Source organism: Schistosoma haematobium, chromosome 4, assembly GCF_000699445.3.
Source record: "Schistosoma haematobium chromosome 4, whole genome shotgun sequence".
Lineage (NCBI taxonomy): Eukaryota > Metazoa > Platyhelminthes > Trematoda > Strigeidida > Schistosomatidae > Schistosoma > Schistosoma haematobium.
The window spans coordinates 14,036,402-14,062,694 of record NC_067199.1 but is presented as its reverse complement, the minus strand read 5'-3'; the positions used below and the strand labels follow the sequence as shown (position 1 = coordinate 14,062,694).

Here is a 26,293-nt window from a genome sequence, read left to right as displayed (position 1 = left end):
CGTAATCGCATCATTTGTTCCTAGAGTTCCGTTTTTTGCACCGAGTAGCGAATTACTGGCGTCTCCTACAAGAACACGCAATGTGGAGACGATTCGTAGCTCATTTGGGTGATTTTGATGGAGTTCTGTTCTCTGAGTTGGGTAGCTTGTTCGTCGAACTTTTATTGTTTTTCTGAACGACATCATCAACACAAACTTCTACCTGAAGTTGTTTAGAAGAACGATGAAGGCTCCAGGATCAAACCATCGATCTCAGAGAACAAAACTCTAACAAGAACACGTAATGTCAACCCCTTTCTTCAATACTTTTAAAGTGGGATTGAAGCTTTAAAGTACTATAAATTTAAAGAATTAACATATCGTTTGACTGACCTCCCATCGTTCATACTGAAGACTGAAGCGGGTAGGTTGGTCAGTTATGTCAAACGTGTACCAAAAGTCATTGGAAATGCCAATGCCTTTGTTGCTGGCCATCGGTTATTTGATTTTACCACTCTTTTTCATCAGGTGTCAGCTGACACGTCACAAAATAAGAGCCTGTGTTTGCATGTTATAGATCAACTTGGTTGAATGGCTCCGTCCTTTTCTCAATTGCCATTTGCAGATTGGTTGTGCTAGCAAATGTTTTCCCAGAACCCCATAGTTCTAGTCAACACGTTGATTTCCACGTGGGATTTGACGGCTATTTCCATGGTTTATCCAATATATTAGCCGCGTAACTGGAAGAGATGTTACATCTGTACTTTAGCGTCAGTTGTCCTGATCCTATTTTGTGGGTTGGAGGGACAGTTGCACATTTTCAGTCCACAGGCAACTCACTCTCTCTAAAGGACATCCTGAATAATGTAGTGCTTATGGTAGGAATATGTAATGCAATTTGTCCCAGGATTTCATGGCACAACTCATTCGGTCCTGTTGATCTTTTCGAGGTCAGAATAACTTATTATCTTCGGTGCATCTTCTTGACATGGGTCCTCAGTGAATAGCCGATTCAGTGACATTAATTCTGTCCCTTGTCACCTGTTAAGAGGAGACTCTTAGGTGAAGAACATCCCAGAGAAGTCAATCGTGGATTCTGCCCCGTCTTGGTTGTTGTCGATCGTTTGTGATTGACACACTTCTATAATTAAAGAGGGAACTAATTAATGCGTTTTTCCGCAAACTTATATACGAAAACAGTTGTTTCGGCTACTTAATTACACGTTGTTTTAACTGAATTCCGTAATTCCGTTGAGGTGTGTTCATGGATTCATTTATTGTCGACTTTTGACACTCATTTCGCTCGATGTTCGGAGACTGGTGGCAACTTTCCGGCGTATTTGCTTTGGTCTTAGTGAGCATTGAGTCATCTAATTTGTCCAGATATGGGATGGTTTCGTTCACTCGGGACCGTACAGGGTATAAAATGCTATGTTACGTGGTTGCACAAGTGCCGTAAGTGACTCTATGCATCGTCCTCTGATCAATCTCAATCAATTTTTCAGTCCTTACTCATGGTCACAGTTGATATCAGCCACTTCTGTTTTGCATATGTTAGAAAGGGCCTGTGTTTCTGCTTAAAAGAGCATAGCGATAATGGACTTGAACAAGAGGACCACATGATCACTTCTCCCTAGATGTGGAAGACATTGTGTTAGGTTGAAATCAATCCAGTAGGTGAGGAATAATTCCGTGGCATTGCAATTCTGTTGGTTATATATGGTAGGGTGTCCATCGAACTGGATTACAGCTTTATTGGTTGTGGTTTCTAAACAATTTTCATAAAATAATGTTTCTAGTGATCCGCCTATAGCTATCCAAAGGCAATTGACGCTTCAAGCCCACACAAAGGAGGGAGGTCGAATGCGAGGTCTGAAACACATCCTGTAGAAAACCCATTGAACCTAAACTGAACACAAAAGATTAGATTCGGGAGAGGTGCTACTGTATTCTGGTCATGAAGAAGAAAATCCTCCGCACACACAGAAAAATACTCTGATGCTGTCCAAGGGAGTACATGATGCACCTATAGAATGGGTATGTCGTGGAACCAGGGTCATCAAAGCACCTTTCAAAACAAAGGAGGGAATCACAATGAATGTTATCCAAAGTTACTCACCCAAAAATGATAACAACGATGACGACTGGGAGAAGGGGGCAAGATTAGTGACAGATTTTTACATTTACGTGCATTCAACAACATGGTTATAGGCGGTATAACATTCCCACACAAACGCATACACGAGTCTCAACGGATCACACTACACAAAACTAGATCGAGCATTATAGCTGACAAACGGAAATGCGTGGAAGACCTAGCAACGAAGGCGGATAAAGATGCAAGAGAAGGAGATATGAAACAACTATATGACACAACGAAGGAACTAGTAGGGAAATATAGTAAACCAGACAGATTAGTCAAGGATAAAAGAGGCGAGCGAATCACTGAGATCCCAAAACAGTGGAACAGATGGGTTGAACGCCTTGAAGAACTCTTAAATGCACCAGCCCCACTTGACCCACCGGGCATGGAAGCAGCACCTGCAGATCTCCCCACAGATGTCACTGAACCACGATCGAGGAGATCAAGATGGTCGCCAGACAAATCAAGAGCGGGAAAGTAGCAGGATCTGAGAACATATCAGGTAAGGCGCTGAAGTCACACGTAGAAGCAACTTCAAACATGCTTCACGTTCTATTCGGGAAGATTTGGGGAGAGGAACAAGTGCCAACAAACTAGAAAGAAGGAAACCTCATCAACATACCATAGAAACAAGATCTGAACAAGTGTGAGAACCACAGAGGTGTCACACTACTGTCAGTACCGGGAAAAGTTTTCAACAGTGTTATTAAACCGCACGGTAGATTCAGTAGATGTCCAACTTTGAGATTAACAGGCCGGATTCCGTAGGAGTCGGTCGTGCAAAGACCAAAAAGCAACACTACGGATCATCGTTGAACGATCAACTGGATGGAACTCGTCACTATTCACCAACTTCCTTGAACATGAGAAAGCACTTGACAGTGCGAACATAAGAACCTTATGGAATCTTCTTCGACACTATAGCGGGCCTGGGGAGATCACCAATATCATCCGGAATTCATACGACGGACTGCACTGCAAAATCGTGCGTGGAGGACAGCTTACCGATGCACTCCAAATGAGGGCCGGAGTCAGACAAGGTTAACCACCCATCACCCCTCCCCATTCCTTCTGGTGGTCGACTGGATTATGAAGATCTCCACATCTGAAGGAAAGCACGAAATTCAAAGGACCGCTTGCATGCAACTAGACGACTTGGTCTCCACTGATCACATAGCTCTTCTATCCCATACATACAAACGAACGCAGAACAAGACAAACAGTGTAGCAGCAGTCTCCGCATCAGTAGGCCTCAACATATACAATGGAAAAGGCAAGATCCTCAAATACAACACAGAGAGCATCAGACCAATCACACTTGATGGGGAAACTCTGGATGAGGTGGAAGCATTCATATAAGTAGATAGAATCATCGATGGACGTGGAGAATGTGATACAGACGTAAAGGCAATGATTAGCAAATCAAGGGCAGCATTCCTACAGTTGAAGGACATATGGAACTCAAAGCAGCTGTCTATCAACATCAAATTGGGCATCTTCAATACGAACGTCAGGACAGTTCTACTGTACGGAGCAGGCATAAGTAAGCACCTCTAGAGTTTTCCAGCTCAAAGAAGATTCGCCGGAGATGTTTCAGAATATTTCAACAATAAGGACTATCACCAAAGATTTAAAGAATCTCAAGCTAGAACCGCTCTGAATCAGCCGCAATAATTTAAACCTTGTCTTTATCGATCGGTTTATAAATGGTATTTCCTACTGTTCGGCATCCATTCCTTCCCACTCTGTCATGTCATCCCACAACCAGCGCAATAATATGAGCGTTCCGTCGATTCCGAGAATTCACACCAGAATTTCCTCGTTATTTAACGATGTGGAGCAGATTTTCAGTGGGCCTACTTTGTAGTGTAACCCAATTCAAAAGTCTCACTGATGACTCTCTCTGAAAGTGGTTTGCATCACCTATTAAATATCAGTGTGATTACGATAATTTATGCAAACAAGATCCGGCATCTACTTAATTGAATGTAAAACAAAGTAGGACTTTCGACATTTTATTTATTTGCTTAATTTTTTCATGTGAATATCCAAAGCCCGTTTACGTCCATGTTTACTACCATTATTATTATGACTGATCCCCTGACACATTTGATAGTGTTTCTCTTCTCTCTTTTCATCCCGAAAAACTTTTAGTCTAACCCATCCAGAGTTTATAACTAGAAAAACAAAATCTTGCTTAACACTTACTTAAATGAATTGACTTTTCAGTGTCATTTTATCTTCACCATGTATATATGACACACGCAGATTGATATTTGACTATCATTCTTCGCAATCAAATAAGACCTTTATTGCATCATTCGAAACTATTACTGCATAAACTTTTATCCTACCATCAAATGTTGCCACGTCAACGATTTATTGTTTAATTACTTTCATAATACATATACTGTTGTTTATTTTTGGTCTTTTTCGCAATCATACTTATTTACACACTTCACTTTTATTTCCTTCCTTTTTCTGCAATCAATTTAATATTCTTTCAAATACTGCAGAACCTGTCTAAATATGACGAATAGTATGTAAACATGATTGAGACATGTGTAAAATTACATTTCTGAAGAAGCCTGAAACGGTGTCTTCACAACACTTATGTACCAATAAGCTGATTGTGAATAATAATAATAACACTGACGCATGCAATAGTTGGCGCTATCAAGCGCTAGTTAGAACAAAACTTGGACTGGGATATACGTCGGTTGACATTCACCGTAAAAGTATATTTTAATGACCATCTTTAACAGATTGCCAGCTAATAAGGGAATAGCGCTTAGTTACAAAAAAGGTCAATAAGGAAAGCAAACTTACAGTTGATTTACGGTTTCGAGATAATCAATGAACTCTCACGTGTTAAATTATTGGTCGTTGTAAGAAAAGTGGTTAAATTTACATAGTGTGAGATGGGCTAGCGTTGTGATCTGGGGCTACAAACTTATAAGGTTTTCATCACCAGCTGACATAAACTACAATACATGAAAGGACTAACGTGATCATATATGGTAAGGCGCCCAGGCGTAACAATCAATTAAGTCAAGCGAGCCGGTCAATGACCTGCTTGCGAAAGCAAGGCTAAGGCGTACACAGGATAGTATTAGAGAACAAACCTACACAACTAAACCATAGGGTTGCTGAACTGTAGCTGTGAAGTGGTAATGGAACACTATGACAACAAGCTTGAAGTTGAGCTACTTTATTGATGACAGAAATGAAGCGTAACACTGGCAGGATCAAAGATGAAGTGGGTTAATATTCGCATCATAACGGCATTGAACGCCCGAAGAGAAGTATTCTAACAAACACTCCAACAACGAGAATTCAAAACTAATGACAGTGGGATTCATAAAATGTCTTTAATTTAAACACTAAATATCGGGACGTCAGATGAAAATTGGACGTAACTGACTCAATGTTGAAATTGCTGAAGAATTCACAACATTATATAAGGCAGAAATATTTGTTCACAGTAATAAATTGTAATACGCTCTTGTGTTAAAGAAACAAGTTATCAGAAAGCTAAAGATTTTATTGTTAAAATAAACGTTCATACCAACTTCACTCAGTGTAAATATGATGATAATGATCACAATTATCAACAAGTCATTTGGCAAATAGGGTCTGGAACAGATTTGGAAGTACGTAATCTGCGCATATACAGTAGGTAAAGTTTGTTGTACACGATTTTTGAAATTACAAAAGCATTTCACGAAGTAGTTTTATGCACATGTGATACAATAATCATATGTAACATTACTGAACCAAGGTATTTAAATAAGTTTCCATGCAAGAAATATTCACATGAAAAAAAAGGATTTCAAACTTATTCTACAACAGTGTACATTTACTATTGGACAATGGAAAATACAAATGAGTCAGTATTCACAAACTTCTGAATACATACACAAAATTTTAGCGAATAAAATGGATAGGCAAAGATTTCAGTAGGTTCTTCAAGAATTAAACAACGATATCAGTTGCCTTATTTGTTACTGTAACTTGCTTACACGATTGAGGAATCCAACTAGTCGAATCCTTTAGATCACCATTAACCATAGGTTCAGTAGTTAGTCTAGAAAATTCATTTGATAGTTTACTTCCATGATCCGTGTTGAGTTCCGATAATTGGTCCTTGTCATTCGGCGTAAGGAACACACCAGATATAGCTGATGAATTAGCTGCTTCAATCATATTCTGACGTAATATATCTATTTGTGAGGTTGTTAGAAATGCATTTGCCATTGGAAAATATTCATTGCAAGCACAACGATACTTTTCTATGACAGATGGGTCACAACGACCCAGTAACGTCCACTGACCTCTACGCAAAATATCTAGACACGTGCGGCATTCCTAAAAAAAGCAGGATGCGTATATCATTACTTTTACTACGAAGAAAATATCATTAAAAACGGTTGAAAGGTATAATATTACTTTCATGGAAAATAAGATATGGACTAAATACAAAAAGAAAAATCATCTAAAAGAGTTTATATCAACACAATTAAAGTAATATTAGTACTTATGTGGTGCAGTGTGAGTAGTCTGCCTCTTACACCCAACAGTTAGGTTTCAACTGCTCATCCATATGTCGTTTGTTTGTTGGAGTAGAACTAAAAGTATCATATTTGAACCCAAGGGTGAAGTCGTACTGCTGACTATAGAGGGGTGTGATAGTAGTAGAATTTTTCCTTCTGACAGCCAGCATCTGCAGCTATACTGCCATCTGATAAAGGATGGTGTTTTAAGAATGGGAGAACACAAAAATGTCACACCTTACCCTATGCATTACCGTCTTCAACGGTAAGGCCTTTTTGAATTGCGGAGCTGACACGTCAAAAACTCCCCATAAAAAAGCTGTAGGTGACCGGCCTTGAGTAGTTATCTCTTGGCCTCTAAAGTCACACTCCCAGGTCACCAGGACCACTATTAACTTAGTTTCCTTTCAGGTCCCTTAAGAAATCATCCTTGTACACTCTTAAATACCTAGCACTATAATAAACGGCTTAGTATTGTTTGTTTGAATCTGCCGATTGATTGATCAATTGCAGTCTTAATCAATGGAAAGATTCAAATAAACAATACCAAGTGAATGTAAACTTCCCCACATTACAAAAGCAAGTGGTTATCAGGACTCAGTAGCTAAGTGGATAACGCGATGGCGTTTGAAGTGAACTGTAAAGGACTCGCGTCCTGGAGTGAACATCAACTCTGGGATGTAGGTACATCAGCTGACGAGTCTCAAGTAGGACGAAACGCGCCTCCTGGATTCCACTGCTAGCCACTATCCATCTTTGGCTATATTAAGTGGTTGAGAAAGAAATTTGTGAGTTCACCATTCTTGCTTTTTTATTTTTGTCGAAGTCAATCACTTGAAATCAAAATTAGTAACGAAGATTTTTAATAGGTGCATTACGAGAACAACTTAGTTCATTTACAGCTATTTTTAGTGTCCGAACAATTTTTAGATACTTCCATTGAAAAGTCGAGAATCGTAAGGAAAGAAACAAATGTTTAATCAACTACAGTTTTTTGTATGTATTAGAACCGACTTTTTTCCACCATATCATTATTGGTCCTACAGATAAGCATCAAAATTGTATGGAAATAAAAAGTTTATCGTTTCAGGAGTTAGTAGCACTGTAGTTATATCAGTCGGAAGGACAGAAAACACCCTAATTTAGGGATGATGCATCAAGACGAAAACTTATCCTACAAACGCTGTTTGAAATAGATAGGAACCACAAAACTGATGCAAAAGATAATGCGATTTCAATAGAAGTGATCAAGATATTTGTTCGATAAAAAGGCAAAACAGATCCACATGGATGAAACGACACCATTCAAAACATAGTGTCTCGCCGGTAGTAAAAAAAGATTAAATCAAAGTGCGAAACCCAACACTTACTTGCCATGTAACACCTTTAAAGTTATCATTTGGTAATGGAATCTTACTAAGATAATTATCTCTATGTTGTGGGTCAATCAGACATTGACATAGCGTATCTGGAAAAATAATAAAAATAGCAAAAACAGAAGATAAAAGAGAGACAATAAAGAAATAATAATGATTGCCAGAAAAATGGAAATAGAAACATGTGAAATTAAAAATAAATCCAAGTGATACAGTCCTAATAAGATATATTAAAATAATCAAGAGAGAACTTAATAACATACATTACAATGTATTGTTGTCAACAGGATACCTGTCTTTTTACCATTTTAGTCACTGGATGAACATATCTTTTAAAACATAAACGAGCTCAACAGACCAACGATTTATGCGAAATGAGTGTGTGTTTTTCATAATTCTGAAGACTGACTTCACTTCGTAAATATGTAATATTCTTTAATCGCTAACGGTATGGTTGAAATATAAAATATCGTTTTTCTTAAAAAACAAATAACATATCCAGGTTTTAATTTATTTGGCTACTCAAATATTGTGAATTTATCATTCCGGGGATGATAAAGCTGTACCTGTTACTGCCTTCATCTATTATCATCTCATGTTAAAAAACGAAGATAAGGAAACGATAAGTTAATAAAATCTTTTGAGCATGTACATCATATAGCAAACTGCTTTCAAGAAAAACATTTGTATTCAAAAGATTGGAATATTTTAGGTACAATAACTTGAAAAAAATGCTGATACTGCTAGTATGGTTATTTTTAGTGATCATGGTAAACCTGTTGCTTGATACTTATTACAACGGAACAAGACCAATATGCCTATCGCAGAGAAGGCAAGATTGTCAATCAGTTATAGTCATACGCAACGTAGAACCTAACGCATATGTGCATTGGCCCAATTTACCGTACTACATTAACACAGCGAGATAAGATTAATCTAAGATAAATTTCAGAGTAGTAAAAGTATCACTAACAGAGGAAAAGATTCGAAATAGAAAAATAAGGTATAAGATTTCAGGACTGAGTCTCTGGAGTAGGACAAGGGGTGAATAGATTTACCATTCTTATCTGGTGTCCATATACATAAACTCATCATTTCTTGCTCTGTGGTCCTAAAATATACGAGCGATGCTTTGAAAATACCTATAGTCAAATGCTAGTAACCTACGAATATCCTCTATTCTTAATGGTCATATTTCACAACTATGAAGTCGAAAGAGACGAACTGATGCGTGGCATATACTTCACAAGTGACTCAAGTTGGCAAAAGCCAATCGAACTTTCTTCAGAAGCCAGCCCATTATGGCTGGTGAAACTCCCTCAAGATAGAGCAACACAGTGAATAAAAAATTATTTATTTACTAACTGAATACATTACTGAATAAAACATAAGAAATTATCATGAAATATAAATACGTCCTTTCAAATATCCAGTAAATGCAATGAACTGAGTAGTTGACAATAGTTGATACAAATCAAGAGACTTGTGTGGCACATATGAATTCGGTGCCTCCTTGTACCAGTATTTATGTGCTCAAATAAATAAATAAATTGACATTGACCGATCAGTGACTATAGATACATTAAGTAGTCAGCAAGCATGGCAGGAACGTTAGTGCAATTTTAAAAATTATACCAAAAAAAGTAGCTATCACTATGCTCGAACCGCTGATATGAATAAAGTTATTCTACAAATTTCAGTAAACCGAACCGAGGAAACTCAACTAGTATATCAGTAGTGAAGTGAAGGGATGAGATAATAGATGGTTCAGTAGCTATTTTCTGGTACGAGCAGTAAATTTACAAATACCTGACTTACAAAAAAGTGAAACCATACAGTCGATACATTTTAATACGTTCTAGGTGAGGAAGTAAAAATAAAACTAGTTATAAAATCACGTCATACGTATTACGTATCCAATGTTGTAAAGGATAAAAAGACATGTATGTGGTGTCTGCTACTTATGTCGACCGACATAAGTAATATGTAACACCAATTGGAAGTGGGAAATCTGGTAGCAGAAGACTAAGATTGAGTTGAAGAGAATAGAAAAGAAAATATAAAGGGATTGTGAACTGGAAGAACGATACAAAATGTGAAGGAAAAATGATGGAAATTAGCAAATGAAGTATTCAGTGTATGATTTTTATATTTTACCAAGAGATTCTGTAATTTTGTATCCATATATAATTGACTACCCCACCTGTGTTCTCGTTTATTACATGTGTACATTAAGAATTTCCAAGATGTGTTTGTAAGTGCTTGAATAGAATAAAACTCTATAGAATGTATTACTCGACGGAAAAACGCTTGGCAAAACAACGCTACCAGTACCATTCAACTCCTTGATATCTCACTGTATTAAGTATGACTGTTTTAAATATTTTGAAGGAATGGGTTCCAAAACAAAATTTTACTAAGTTGAAGAGACAAGATGCGATTGAAGTGCAAAAAACGTAAACACAGTGTTTAAAATACTTGGAACAACTCCCTTCGAAAAAAAATGAATAAAAATCAGGCAACTAACCGTGATGATTATATGACATACATGTTATATATATAATCGACAGCTGAAGAGTCGGTCATTTAGTAGCATATAAATGATATCAAATGGACTGTTTAATACACTGAGATTTTTCTTTCTTTTTACCAGCACACTGAAATGTTGGGTAGTTGTTAAACATTTCAACACAAAAGAATTGATGTGAAGATATATAAAACATTTTAGTCTTTTTTGACCTGTGCGTTAAAGGCTATAGTTGCAACTATTAACTTAAGAGTTTGACTACTGATGTTCAATAAGATGAAACTAGCCTTGGTAATTTCTTTTCAAGTTCAGAAACCATTCTCAATTGTATTCAATTAATTTTTCATAATTACTTAAATAGTACATTCATTGACTACCTCGGTAAAAATTGGTCCTGTTCACTTTTTGACTACCTCCTAACGGTACAGGTATGTAGCACTATGTTTATAAGTCTGACCAAGATCAACATTATTGCAGTTTTTTAGATAAGAAAATCATTGACTATTGAATTTCGGATTAATGATCGAATGAAATCAAACTTCTCTGCGAAACTTGAAGGCCTTAGGTTTATTATATACACAGCTGTGGATGTCCAGTGCTGAAAAATACAAACCAGAGCAAAATAACCGGTTTACCAAAAAATGTTAGTTTACAACGAAAATCCTCAAAAAAACATCAACGCTTACATCTGAATACATGAGGATATGTGTCCTGATTACGGTGATTAAATCTTTTATTATATTCTTGAACAAATGAAATATTTTCTGGCCACTCGCTGAATAACTTAGGGACTTCTGATGTAAGAACTTTGCCAACTATATCATCTGATTTTCCACGACTGTGTAGCTGGAGAAGAAATCTCACACAGCACTCATGAAACCAAGGATTGTCACGTGAATTTGTAAGTTGCACACCACGGGAAATCCATTTGAGCATGAGGAGAAATTTTCCTGTTAAACATGAAAACAAAACGTAAGTTCATAATTTCAAAACTAAAGGTCATATACTGCTACTGTGTGCTACCGCAGTTCAACTAAATAAAGTGATTAGGAATAGAAATTCATTTGTTAAAGAATAGATTATCAATAAATTAGTCATAATCAACGTAGAGATTGGCACAGATGAGCGTTATCTCAAAAATGCCATAACACATTAGTACGATGAAATAAAGTTAACATGATGAACGTTGAAATAGTTAAAATAATTCTAGTAGTAACTATGATGAGGAACATTGTTCGAAAAGACATGAAAAGGCATGTATGTAAAAATACTGGAACTTGAGATAAATAGTGAATAGATCTAAGCCAGTGTGACCAAATCCAATCCATTTCATCAAATGTTTCCAACCACTGGTCACTTACCACGCAGGTCCTAACCAGGTAGTCTGAACGTAGCAACACGGTTCAATTCAACAGCCAATGATTTCATAGAATGAGCCCACGTTTTGGATTATCAGTCTCTAGCTTTCTTACAACCTACTCATACACCAGCCCTCATCATGCGTCGGCATAGGTAAAATACGTTTCAACTGCCTCAGTTGGTGGACTCACAACCCCATTAACCGACTTGTATTCCTTACCTAATATCCCGCGCCTAACTTTCGAAAGACTCGCTCAATTGTTCCATCACACGCGAATAATATTTGGAAGACATGTATGATCAAAAACCAGAGCCTATGTATACCTTTCATAGAGTAAAATCGATGTTTGGGTAGTATGTTCATCCTTTTATTGATACACGAAGATCTCACCTACACCACAAGTGATACAAATTGATAAAGACCAAATGAGCTTTCTAACTCTGTGCTGAAATTTAGACACCAACGCATTGGGGTTAATGAGACTTCTAAGATAACTGAAGTGGCCAGTGCACTCAACTACTTCACTCCTTATGATCACGTTAACAAAAATACACTGAAGATATGTAAATGATTTTAGTATTTAATGGTAACATACAAGAGTAACATTAGGCTCCTTGATATTTCATAACTAAACAACTAAACATGATTTTGACAAGTTCGATGCGAATGTTCGTAGGATTCTCCACATAATATAGCATGTCAAAATGATAGATTGTAGAGCATTTAGTAAATTTTAAACAGAAAAATGACTATTTAAATTCTCACTTACGCTTTCTCTCATAAACTTCAAAGGCCAAACAATAAGCCTCAATAATTTTAGGAGACAAATCCAACAAAGGGAGAAGAAATTTGGATGCCTCTTCAAGTGGATCCTCAGGCTATTTTATTGGGAGAAAAAGTAACATTAAAAAATTTGAAATCAAAAACAGTTAGCAATTGTTAAGTTACATGAACTTGAGTCAAAATGTGACCAATAGTTTTGTAAACAATGAAGAACAATCAGACGTAAACTACATTTGGGAGAATGTAACCAATTTTTAATTTGTGCATTTATAGTCAGCTGGATGCCTTATATAATATATACACAAAAATTCTTTAAAGAGCTTCATATTCATGTATGTGACTATATCTTCAGAAAAAGACTGACTGATAAATCGGAGCCGTAAATCTCTGGCATCAAATAGTTCGGAAACGAAAACGGGTGACCATGGATAACACAAAATGATGATCATGACAAATTACAGTTCATCTGCAGTCGGAAAACATGAACTATGGAAACCTAACTCAAAATCTAGATGTTATCGTAGTCAAAATCGGGTATGGATGTACTTGATTTGATTCTGCATAGCTTTGAAAGCATGGACAACTGAAGACTCGAAATATGGTAAATATTTCTAGCGTCCCTCTGGTTTTCAATTGTTATCCAATGGTAAACAGACTTAAGATTGGCCACTTTTATACAGAGTTTATTAAACTGAAAAAGGCATTAACTAACAAGAACTCACGTTGACTGTTAAGACAAGTTGCTTAAAAATCTTAAAGTATTTGGGATAGTTAATTATAGTTAATATCAGTCACACTGTCATTTCATGAGGCGAAAAAACAGAGGCAAGTGTGGCAGTTTATTGGTGAAAAACGGGAAAGAAACATAAATTGGCCATTCACGTACGCTAGCAAGTGATAGTACAGTTTAACCAGACAATATTTTGTGATTTAAATAGTAGATTAAATAAAAAATGAACAAAAGAACGACGGAATTACTTTTAATGTGTAACTTTAAAATATAGATATCCTTTTTTAAGAGACTGCCATCAGTATCTACAAGCATGGTAAAATCTGACGCCAGAATTATAAGTCAAGAAACTTTACAGTCAAGGATGAGACTAAGGTTTCCAATTTTATATAAGACTATTATTAAAAACAGCAAATGTGTCAATCTACAAGCTAAAAATGCCGGAACAGAATTTATGAGTTATTTCATAAGGCAAGCAATCTGTAAGTCAAGGTTGAGTATTGTCGCTAAAATGTAAATCCCATTTAATACAACTGACAAATACTTACTCTGGCCAGTAGATTAGCATCTAGGTCGTTTTCCCCCATGGATGGATTATCTGCATTTGCTTCTTCGGATGCAGGCTGTCTTGAACGAGCTGCTTGTTCTCGACGTTCCTGTTCAGCTCGAGCCCGAGCAGCTTCCGCTTCCGCACGCTTAGCAGCTTTCCGTTGTTTATTTCGTAGCTTTTTAGCTTCAGATGAAGACATACCGTCTATTTTTACATTTACAAAATGATAAGAAAATAACTGCGTGTCAATTTTATATGAAGTCAATTACATTCAGGAAATAAACTAAACTTACTTAAATACCGAACAACCTTTTATGGATTTATAGACACTGTTGTTTAAACTTGAGAAATGAGTGAAAAACATCCCAACGTTGATCTGAAATATTATTTACAGATAACAATCTAAACTAATAAGGGGTTGGTTGGTTTATTTCAACTGAATGTAAAATCCCATGCACTTGGTTTCTTTTATTGGAATAAAAAAAATCCCCAGTTAGATGTACCCAAACAGATCAACAAGCTCAATATATTCGCTATATGATGAGATAATAGAAAACAAGTCTTGAAGAGCTGAGTACTTGTGATACAAACTATGTACAAATTTTTCGTGAATAGTCAAAAGATATATCTCATCATCAGAATTTCGCACGAGAAACTGATCTCAAGAAAGTAGGATAACTAAAAACATAAGTACTACTGAAAAAGGGAGGAAATCATTTACATATATTCATGTAGCAAGCAGTTCACTACGATTGGAGAACCCCACAAGCGAAAATTTCAATCCCGGAAATAAAGTGACAACGTTGAGAAAGAAGAGGGGTAAGTTTGCAAAAATCTTACAGGATACAACTAAAATGAAAATGTAACCTGAGTAGATCTCGTACGCAAATCTTGGAGTAAGATTTTCGGCTTAAAGTTACCCTAACGGAATAAACGAACAACCCAGTTACCCACACCACACTAACTACTTTTGAGATTAAAATATGCATGAGAACCATTGGGCCAGCAAGTCAATCAATTTTATTGATAGTAGACTTCAATCAAAGGTGTAAGGAACCTGAAGTCATTCCACTGTTTGAGTAAAAACTTATACAACTTGTAAGCTATGGAGTAAAATACTAAGAAAATTGACAAAAAATAAAGTATCGTTTAACTTCCAATACATAAAAATAAAAGAATTTACTTTTTAGACAATATTTTACAAATAAGACACATTGGTCAGGATCATGATTATTTCCGTCGACCTGATCAACTATGTAATTTTTCAGTACAAAAAAACAATTATATGATAAACTGCATTAGATGTTTAGATGAGAATTGATGCGCTTGACCAGTCTGGCATAGCCGAATGGTAAGTTAAAGGTGCTGATTGGCGTACACTACTGGTCAAGATCTGGCTTCAATTTCCAAGGAAATGAACAAATTAAGGGTTGAAAATGTGGTCGTTTTTCCTGAGGGATATATTTATCTATACTTACGAATGAGTTGTGCATATATTCTCTATTTGGTTGACCAATAAAATCTTCCTACTTACTCTTGGTTTTCCTATTCAGGTAGCTAGTACGGGTAAGTATACAAGAAGCATATATACCAGTATCAAACTCCGAAAACCGCAAAACGTAGTGTTTACCAGATACAGGAATGGAACTCGAACTGACGCGGGGAAATTCTAACCGTTGGTAACTAGAATATTGCAGAAACATGTCATCAATTTGTCTGACCGAGAAATGCTCCTAAAAAGTGTGTACAATGTTTGTGTCTTATAGACAGTTGAAAGGACTTGAGCTAAGATTGCTAACAAGTACAACATACAAAACCCGTTTGTAAAAAAGACCGACATTCGAAACAACAAATCAAGAGTTCTAACCATTTTCGCCGTGAGGAGATTCATCAATACTGTCCAATGGTTGAGAATACAGTTGCAAGTAAATCTAGAAGGGAAATCGAAAGTTGATAGAAGTGAAACTATAATGTAAGGAACAGAATTGATATTGAGATAGACAACGTTTACTAGAAGCAAATAAAAATAAACCAGTTGGATCGAGAGAAATCTGTCAAATTAAGAACATACTTTACGACCGTTCATCGCTTCACTATAAGATAGTTATTGCAAGCGTAAAAGCTCCGTGCATGTGCATGGGAAGAGGCCGCTGACTGAGTGAATTTGAAGTTGGGTGCCACTTTTAAACAATTTGTGAACCAGCACCCTCTGGAGCAAATGAACCATATTTTGTACACAATTTTATTGCCTGACATGTGATATTGGTTGGATGAGAATTACTTTTGACAGAAACCGGGTACGAGTGCATTTATTTACAAGGCTACTGAAAACTAGAGTCGTACATGGAGATGTAAACTTCTTGCATGATGTTATCAATATAGAAATAACTGGCTGCAAACCTTGTTAGAAATTGTTCTAAACAGTTCATAACGACGAAGAAAACTTTTTTGATCAAAATCTCAGTACTATTAGTTGACTGACATTTTTTGACTAGTTCGTTTCTCACTCCCATTGTCTTATTTTAGGGTCGACCTTTTATAACCCCTTCATTTTTTTATGAGGTAGCACGGTTAGAGACGGTTATTTGTGCAAAACCTCATATCGTAATCACACCACAGTATAGTTAGCAGCACAACTCTGGCCTTCGAACTTTAGATTATCTGTTTTCAGTTGCATTATCATCCAACCGACCACACTGCAATGGGAAATCTCTAGGAAAAATTGTTTCAGACAATGTAGCTTGATTGAGTAGTCACGATAGGCAACCCCGACCGTTAAATTAATGTAACAGCTACGGCCAACTTCTTTGCTATTCATCTCGTGGTGTTGATCTGATATGGGGACAACCCTAATTCCCCTAAGGCTCTATGTTGCGTATAACTGACTGAATTCAATAAAAATATTAAAATTATTTTGAAACGTCATATGATATGATGCCTAAGAAATAGGTCTGACAAACAGGTCTCAATTGTTTGAAGAACGAGTGACCCATGAGCTAATTTCATTCAATCGCATATAAAATGTTTTTATTTTTTGTTTATATTCTTTAGGTAAGCATGTTATTTAATCTATTTTTCTGGGCTGATGGTAATCTGTGATTCCAAACTATTCGAGGGTTTATATCAATAATGTAGTCTTGTGAGTAGCCATCACTTGGATACATCAAATCAGTGAGTTCATCTATCGACTAGAGTTCTATTCATTGATTTAAACGACCGAAAACTTAATATCATCAATCATTGAAAACCTCCTCTATAACACTATGTTAATGAGCAAACCATAGTTGAAGACTAATAATGCAGCAATTGTATTGAGATTATTTTATTATAACTAGAATTAACAAAATGAATATAGCTATGCAAAATAGCAGATAAACGCCACAAAAGTCAACTTTAGCTGGATGGAATTCCGAAACAAAACTTTTTAACTCCATATTAGACATACTGATTCAAAAACACTAAAGATGATTTATAAATTATACATGTGAATAATATATACATGTAAATTATATATGCAATAGCTAAAAATAAAACACCTACAAGTAGTGAACTAACAGATACTGTAAGTATTATCTACACATCGAAAGTGAGACAACTTTCAGAAAAGTTTAAAGAACAGACACTTTAGACTCACTTCAACTGCAAGTTGAGCGGTATCAAAATAAGACTGATGATCCCGTAAACGATCTTCTAATCGCAGTGTCTCAACATATGATCGTAGCGTAACCTTCCGCAGACAGTAGGAATGGAAGTCTAACTGATCATCAAGAATATTTCTGTAGTGCTACCAGTTATTGATGATTTCATATGCAACAATCGAATAGATATAGATAAAAGTCAGTCAAGATAAGTATACATCAACAAATTAAATTAAAAATGGCATGAAATACTAATTTTTCGAAAGGGCTAGCTATATCCTAAAATTTTGAAACTTTACATCTTAAGTAGACAATAATTCTTGTTTAAATAATCGTAGAGAAACATAAAGAAATAGTAGTCGATTCAGTCATTCACTACTATGGAAACAATATCATCAATATATTTATTAATTCACAATTCCTGAACCGCCATGTTTTTTATTTTGGTAATGAAACAGAAACAATCAGTACGTGCTATTATTTCTAAGACACATGTGCAAGCACAATTCAGTAGTTTATAACACAATCTTTGATACGTTGAACTTACAGTTGTCAGATATATCATTAAATGATGGCAGAAAAACTTAGAGAAATTCCAGATGAAAGCCATGGCATTCATCGATAGGGAAAAATGTGGTGCTGACTTCTTAGATATTTTGTATTGACATGGAGTTTTAAGGATTTCACACACTACATACATACATATTTTGAAGCAAATGACGATAAGATTCATTTACTACGATTAAAAATCAAAATAAAAAAGTGGGTAAATTAAGGCTACTTATCATTAGCCTAGTAGACTTCCAACAGTCTGCAAAAGACGATTTTGTGAACAAGGCTTTATAGTTCATCTATATATTCGAGCAATTTATTTGAATGGGTAAAGTTTTGGTGATGACGATCGCTTATATTTTAATCGTCTCTAGCAAATGAAATTAAACTAGGCTTTAAACCTTATATCTATCCACTTCCAAAACGCCTGAAATCTTGCCACTAAAAAAACCTTTATTTATGTTTACTTATGGATACGCACTTAGTAACCGTCGTACGAATTACCTGAACTTTATGATTTTGCCTTTACTAGTAGTTTAACTCTAGAGAGTAGCATTTCAACACCTTTGAGACATCTTGAAACTTAAGTACAGACATCAAATCCATAATACGGAATTGTCACGGGGAAATTGATGTCTGACAGAAAAGTATCTTTTTGGATTGGTATATATTACTATTATATATACTACTATAATATTATGTCTTTGAAAGTGCTTCTAGTCTGATTCATGGGAATTTTTAAATAAATCGACACATTATATGATTGTAAACAGAGGAATCTTGAATGATTACACTATTGAGACAAGTACTGCACATTTAAATATGCATAGAATTTTTTAATTTGTATAACTCAAATCTTTAACCGGTTTAAACATTTGTCTTTAGTGCGAAGTGGTTGTTTAAGTAAGAGATTACTTTTAGTTAACGCACGGTTGAAAATTTGTTATCAATACACTAGTCGGCTAATGAATTTCGCAATTTTGAGCAATTCAGAATACCATTTGGTTTAACGTGAATCAGAATAAAATAATTGACGAATTCTTGATAGCAAGAGTTCGTTATCTACAATGGAATATTTTCATTGATTTTTGAGCACAACATGTATTCACATATAGGGATGTTTAAATCTCACCCCAATTTCGTTATGGAAGTCCAGTAGTGATAAAAGCATTTAAACGGAAGTGCAATTAAAAATCAAATGTGCGTTGTAAAGAATCCTGAAACTTAGTTTAATTCATTTCGATAGGCAAGTAGGGATTTTTCCATCGAGGTTAAACCATTTAGATGATAACGAGTTTTACCAGATACATGGTTTATGACTAAATATACAAATCTAAGTGACCATTAGTTTACACTGTGAACACATTTACCCACGCTAGCCTATGAGTTTCAGCAACTGTTAACTACACCTTATCGAACAATTTAATGCACCTAAATGACTTCATATGTAGTTCTTTGAGTATTTTCTCTAGTTCGCACAAAAACATAGACTACATTACTTTCAAAATATTGTTTATGTAAAAACATAACCAATCACTTACTTGCTGCACTTCGTGACACAACTTAAGGGCATCACCAAATCTGCCCATTTCTTTAAGTGCTCTGGCATTATCTAACAGAAACCACATGCACTGCATCTCAGACAAGTATTCCTTTGGCGATGTGTTTCCCTATATTACAAATAAATAAGCTATAACAATATTACCCTTGTAAATTTAGAAGCCATGTTAGTGGCATCTTCAAGGCGATGAGCTTCCACCATGAATTTTGTACAGCGAGCATTAATAAAACGATCAGCTGTATCTAGAGATTGGGCTTCTTCCATCCACCGACTGGCTGTTATATAGTCCCCTGCATCGTGAAAGACATCGGCTTTTAGGACATAAAAGTCAACTAACGTAGGTGTTGAGAGCAACTGAGAATCTATGATTTCAATGGCTTCCTGAAAAGTGAAATAATATTAATCACGAATTGTACCTGATATTTTCTTTTGAAGTTATAATACTGAGCTAGTAAATAGTTAAGCCAAACATCTGTTGTGGGAGCTTCTTTTTCATTACTTTCCTGTGCATCAAGGGATCCGATGGCACTCATGCTGTTACGATATTTAGTTAAAAGACTTTCAAAAGCTGAAAGCTTTTTAGAGTCATTTAAAAGCCCCACAAGTTGTATAAAAAGTGGAGGAACACCTTTTCTGATGTATGGCTTTAGGTAAGCATCCAAACGCTGGAGAAACTCGTCACCTGCAACAAAATGTATACATTTATCAAATCAAACCTGAACAATAATTCAGAATCAACCGTCTAGATAGACGGGATTGGGGGTAACGGGCAATAACTGACTCATAAGTTTTTTTCGTCGTTTCAGTATTTGCGTCTATTATACCACTGACTAAAGCTGTATTTGCCTGTGCCAAAAGCTCAAGATATAAACTATTTTCCTGATTCCGATCAATTAAGCTCCATGAACACTCAACCGCTTCCTCATACTGTCCAAGTTTCAAGTGAAGTTGAGCTGAAAACAGATAACCAGAAAGTAGCAGCCTACCCTTCATTTCCAACAAAGATATTTTATCAACTATTTCGTTGCTATATTGATTTAAATGTTCTAAGGCAGCATTTTCTTTTCCAGCTTCAAGCATGATCATTGCTTGGTAGAGTAGTAGCTCACTGTGTTCGTAATCGAACTGAGGTATTTCACTTTGACCCTTTTTGAACTCATTGATGACTGTAAGAGCGATTTCATAGTTTCCCAGCAAATGGTGAATTAAAGCATAGCCAATCCATGATGCTTTTTGGCTAGGTCGCAGTAGAAGCAACTTGTAACGTATGTCCTGACAAAAGTTTCTTAGAAGGAAAATTAATAGTATACCCTGCATCCTTCATAATCTCTCAACTGCATTTGTAAAACTGAAAGATCCCTTAGCACTTGTAAATTTTCATTATCTAACTTTAAAGCTTGCAAGTAGCACTTTATCGCTTCTTCGTACTTATGGTCAGATTTATGAATAAGACCATAAATATGCCAACCTATCGTGATAACCCAAAGCACGGGAACTTACAAACAAAGCTGGTGATGTTGGCCTTTAAACCACGCTTTACATATTCCCTTGCTTCATCTTTCTTACCAAGACAATTTAATAAAATACCTTTCATCGCCAAAGTTTCTGAAAATAAATTGATCACATCCACATTACTGGACAGAATGAACTTACCTCCATGTTCGCTAAATTTTGGATTGCTTAGGATTTGTTTAGCATACTTTAATCCATTTTTGTACTGCTTTTGGTCATAATATTTCTGTGAAACATGGATTAAGGGAAATAATATGCACTAACAACAACTCTCTTGAATATTGAGAGTTCTTTAGGAGGGAGAGTATAAGTAGATGCCTGTTTACTCATCGCCGAATATAACACATGAACTTTGATGCCAACTCAAATTGCGAGCTTGAACATTACGCGCTTCAAAAAACACTTGTGGTCACAATGAAAAGATGATTTAGATTAAAAATATTTTGACAAATTGTGTATAGGCAGTGAGGTGCATAAAAACAACCGATTTATTCGGGTCCACCTTTAGTTAATCAGTCAACTCAGTGTCTTTCGTTGCGTAATTAAAGTGTTTCGTTACACGTAAATATTATCAATTATATTCGAATTCATCCATTTTTTTTATCGTAAACACTTGATAGAAACTGATGAAAATATTTACAATACCATATATCCTTCTGTAGCGGCGAATAAATCCCCAAAGTCGACATCGGATGCTTACCACATTAGTTTTAATGGACTCACCTAGCTGAAGGCGCTCGGTTATGCATTCGCACCAGATCACGAGTGGGAACGCCGAGCTCAACATCCTCTGCAGTCGCTAGCCAGATTAGATCAGTCGATCCTCAATTTATTGATAGCCTATCAAATATATCTTCGAACCTCCTCGCTTCTTTTTTTTGATTTCACTTGGTGGTTATGATTCATAGTAGAAGGTGTTACTGGTTTAAGCGTTGTCAAACTCCAAATATCTGCGGTACCTTCACTGCTTATACTATCATAAAACGCGTTCGTGGAAGTAAATAAATGTTCAAAATAAATTGTTCTAAATGTCTTCAACATTGGTGCTGTCCTCATTAATTAATTACCCCTTGCTTTCTCTTTAAGCTCCTCTTCAGCCAAGTACTCACCTCGTGAGACTCGACAACTGGACTACATTTCGCAATTTACTTCACACATCCAACACATTTCTGGAGCAAACAATGTAGTTGCAGACGCCTTGTCTCGAATAACTTCCTTGAACAGTTTCCAAGGAATCGACCTTCTGAAATTCGCCCAGCTTCAAAAAGAAGACACTGATCTTCAGCAAGAGTTATCGTCTGCAACCCTCAAGCTATGCTTCGAACACACGGGAACAGTTAAGGAAACCTTACTTTGTGACACATCTACAGGTAGGGATCGCCCAATCGTGCCGAAACATTATCGACGCAATGTCTTCAACACATTGCACAAACTTTCGCATCCAGGTGTTCGTGCAACCATCAAACTTATAGCAGAACGGTATTGCTGGCCTGGCATGAACAAAGACGTGAGGGAGTGGGCATGCTTCTGTGTCAGAAATCTAAGGTTATCAAACACAATAAATGTCCCTTAGGCTCATTTAAAACTCCCGATGCTCGTCTCGACCATGTTCATCTGGATTTGGTAGGACCTTTGCCAGATTCAAATGGATACTCTTACCTCTTAACCTGCGTAGACCGTTTCACTCGATGGTCAGAAGCAGTACCTATCAAGGACATCAATGCTGAAACAGTGGCCCGCACCTTCGTCGAGCGATGGGTAGCAAACTTCGGCTGTCCTTCAACTATCACTACAGACCGCGGACGACAGTTCGAATCCGATCTTTTCCGTTGTCTGACCACACTTTTAGGAATCACTCGCTTCCGAACGACCACCTACCATCCACAAGCAAACGGGTTGGCAGAACGTTTTCACCGACAACTAAAAGCTTCACCATCAGCTGCAAACATTTCACGGTGGAACGACGCTGTTCCACTCGTCTTACTAGGTATTCGCAATGCAGGGAAAGCTGACATTGGATACACTGCGACTCAACTCGTTTATGGAGCGACATTTCGGCTTCCAGGAGAATTCGTGGATCCTTTATCTTCTTCAATGAACATGGATCTAACCTCCTACACGAACAGGCTTACAAACGCAATGCGTTCAGTTAAACCTGCTTCCACTCGACCACAATCAACCGATGTTTTCGTTCAACCTAACTTACGATATAGTACACACGTTTTCGTTCGTCGAGACTCGCATCGACGACCTTTCGAATCAGCATACGAAGGACCCTTCAAAGTTCTTCAACGTGAATCTAAGTACTATATGGTCGATAAGAACGGAACCAACGATAGCATCAGCATCGATCGCCTCAAAGCAGCGTATTTAGAAGGAAACCCCATCTACGTCGATTTTCCCTCGGTATAATCGCACGACACGGCTCCGAAAATTATAATACGTCATCCAACAACCTCACACACGATGATACTTCGACAGTATCTGAAAATAAACTTAAAACAACGCGTTCTGGAAGAAGAGTAAGATTTCTAGAACATTTCGACGATTATTGCTAGTAAGATATTAGTTGACATTTTATATCACCTCAATTTTTCTTTGCACTATATGTAATATAAAAAAACTAATATTATTATGCTTATGTATTTATATTTACATTTCAAAAAACAACACAAAAAACATTTTGTAAAAGTCCTTTTTAACGCTATTACGTGTGAATGAGTTTATTTTCCTTTTTTCGCCCGCTTTGAGTTTTTACGCACGTACGAGCGTATTTCGATATGCACTTAAATATTTTTTCTTTTCCTGGACGGCTGGAAAAGACAATAAATAGAACGATGAAGTTTATGAGTAAATGAAATTTTCATTGTACTGAAATTCCTTGTTACAATATTGTACGATACGGTCCGTTATAGTAAGGAAAGACGACCAGACACTGCTAAACCTAGCAAGCTATCAGAAGAGTATTTACCAACGACAAAACTCGTTGGGTATAAACCTCAGGCTGGCCACGTCTTAGGGTTATCACTATCCCACTAGGGGGGGAGTGATCTGTAGCGGTAAATAAATCCCCAAAATAAATAGCTCTGTAAGTTTTCGACGTTGGGTGCTGACCACATTAGTTTAAATGGATTCACCTAGCTGCAGGCGTTCGGTCATGCATCCGCACCAGATCACGAGTGGGAACGCCGAGCTCAACATTCTCTGCAGTCGCTAGCCAGATTAGACCAGTCGATCCTCAATTTATTGATAGCCTATCAAATATATCTTCGAACGAATTCATTTCTGACTTTAATTTGACTGAGTTGGTATAGACTGATTGTAAAAGTGTTGAGTATAAAGGCGTTGTAAAACTTTGAATACCTGTAGCACCTTTATTGATCTCAACAATTGGTTGCTCCATGTTCGTTCATAAGGAGCCTGAAAATACAAAGTGTTTCCCCTCACAGACATAAATGGACCTAATTCGTTGTTCTCACCTTCAATGCTCACAGTTAAGTAATCACATTCTCCTTTTGTAATATGGCTGGGTGTTTAGGCTGGTGTTGAATTGTTGCAGCTGTTTCATGTTTAGTTTTGATCTTAGATATAGTAGCTGCACTCGATATGTTTTCGATTTACGGAGGGTGAGGGGATGGGACTTCAAGGTTTGTGATGTGGCCATCATTGTGACTGTTGCCGATGCACACACTGGGTTGGTTGGTTTGCATATTTTTGACGATTTGATATTCGATGGATGTCCAGTCATGGTTGATTCTAATCTTCTTAAGTGTTTGAATGCGCCGAAATAATGGAATCACTAGGTATCTGTATGGCAATAAATCCTGAATATTTTGGGTGAAGTTACGTTCTATGTGACTGCTGTTAGAATTGCCAGTCATGAATGTATTCGAGTTTATACCAAAACTGTTAAGGTCAACAGGGTTGCACATTGATGTTTTGTCAGTGGTTATTGGTTGACCTCAAACACTCATCAAATCCACAATCGGATATCCTATATAGTGCCTCACATTTTCCAAAAGATTTTCATGATAAGTGACGCTTTCGAGTGGATTGCAAGAAGTACAGTAGCTAACGTAAATTAATTTATATTACTACCAAATTTTCGGAATCAAAGGACGTTTATCCTACTTTGTTCTTCAGCGTTTCCTTCACCACCTATGACATGTTTCATCGTTACAATTCTCCACACACTGTTTTTTGTTCCCATGTTTTATCCGAAGTTTATTAATTGATAAGTTTGAGTTCAACTTGCTAATAGGCATACCTTAACCTCTCCCACTGCAAAAATGGAAAACTAGGTTTTATCAACCAAATTTTGCCGTTAATTTCACTGCTTTTTACTCTCTTTTTCCAGCTCCATGAATGTAACAGGCAAAGGTAGAATTCGGAGCAGATGTACCTTCACTAAAGTTTCAGCTTGTACAATGTGACATTTCTAAACAGATTATATCAACCGTGAACTTGTAACAGCTTAGGTTGGTTGGTTAAGAGTTGACCCCAAACAACCAAGCATATGCCAAAACAGTATTGTTCAAGTATTCATCCACTTCCTTGTTTTGTATAAGCGTTATATTCCCTATTATCTTATATTGAGTGTTGAGAGCCTTTGTTTGTCTGGACAGATAATCCCACGCTCCACTGTGACCGCGCTAAGATCGAAATAAAGACCTATTCACTACTTCTCTGGTTTCTTCTATCAATAGCACGAGGGATACTTTAAGGCGCGAAATTGGTGAGCCCTTTTTGAACACAAATTTAACCTCATTTCTGTTATTAACATTTTTACTTAATCGTAAAAGTAGACCTGATTATCCGTAAACTAATTTGAGTATATAACTAGTTTATTCCGTATTATCTTAAGTTATTCGTGTTATAGTAACCACTTTTTGTGCAAACTTTATTGCTATATTTGTCACATACCGCATGTCAGACTCAATAGAAACCCATAATCTGGAGGATTTGTCACCAGTGGAGATAGACACTGTTTTGACTACGAAATCCCGACTTCCAGAATTTGATCATAGTG

General features: G+C 36.5%; 1 protein-coding gene across 2 annotated transcripts; it reads right to left on the bottom strand.

Annotated features, from left to right (window-relative positions):
• Positions 1-5,206: 5,206 nt before the first annotated feature.
• NAA15_1 (N-alpha-acetyltransferase 15, NatA auxiliary subunit) lies at positions 5,207-21,757 on the bottom strand. Of its 2 annotated transcripts, XM_051215735.1 has the most exons (16): positions 21,529-21,757; positions 21,406-21,490; positions 21,253-21,357; positions 21,063-21,220; positions 20,739-21,024; positions 20,469-20,705; positions 20,169-20,434; positions 19,897-20,133; positions 19,733-19,861; positions 17,636-17,785; positions 15,869-15,932; positions 14,000-14,205; positions 12,708-12,816; positions 11,265-11,528; positions 8,046-8,143; positions 5,207-6,490 (listed from the first exon to the last, which is right to left on the bottom strand). In XM_051215735.1, the coding sequence occupies exons 1-16, from the start codon at positions 21,592-21,594 to the stop codon at positions 6,098-6,100; spliced, it is 2,853 nt and encodes a 950-aa protein (XP_051066266.1). In that variant the 5' UTR covers positions 21,595-21,757; the 3' UTR covers positions 5,207-6,097. The 2 variants fall into 2 exon arrangements, with proteins under 2 accessions (XP_051066266.1, XP_051066265.1); XM_051215734.1 differs by having other exon boundaries at positions 5,207-11,528; positions 20,739-21,220.
• Between the last annotated feature and the right edge of the window lie 4,536 nt (positions 21,758-26,293).

Excerpts from the sequence above, each read along its gene's own strand:
- NAA15_1 (XM_051215735.1), bottom strand. The coding sequence starts at position 21,594 with ATGAGTAAACAGGCATCTACTTATACTCTCCCTCCTAAAGAACTCTCA. Across the intron at positions 21,221-21,252 it reads CAACATCACCAGCTTTGTTT|GTTGGCATATTTATGGTCTT; the intron begins GTAAGTTCCCGT and ends TTATCACGATAG. Across the intron at positions 19,862-19,896 it reads TGGCTTCTAAATTTACAAGG|GGAAACACATCGCCAAAGGA; the intron begins GTAATATTGTTA and ends TTTGTAATATAG.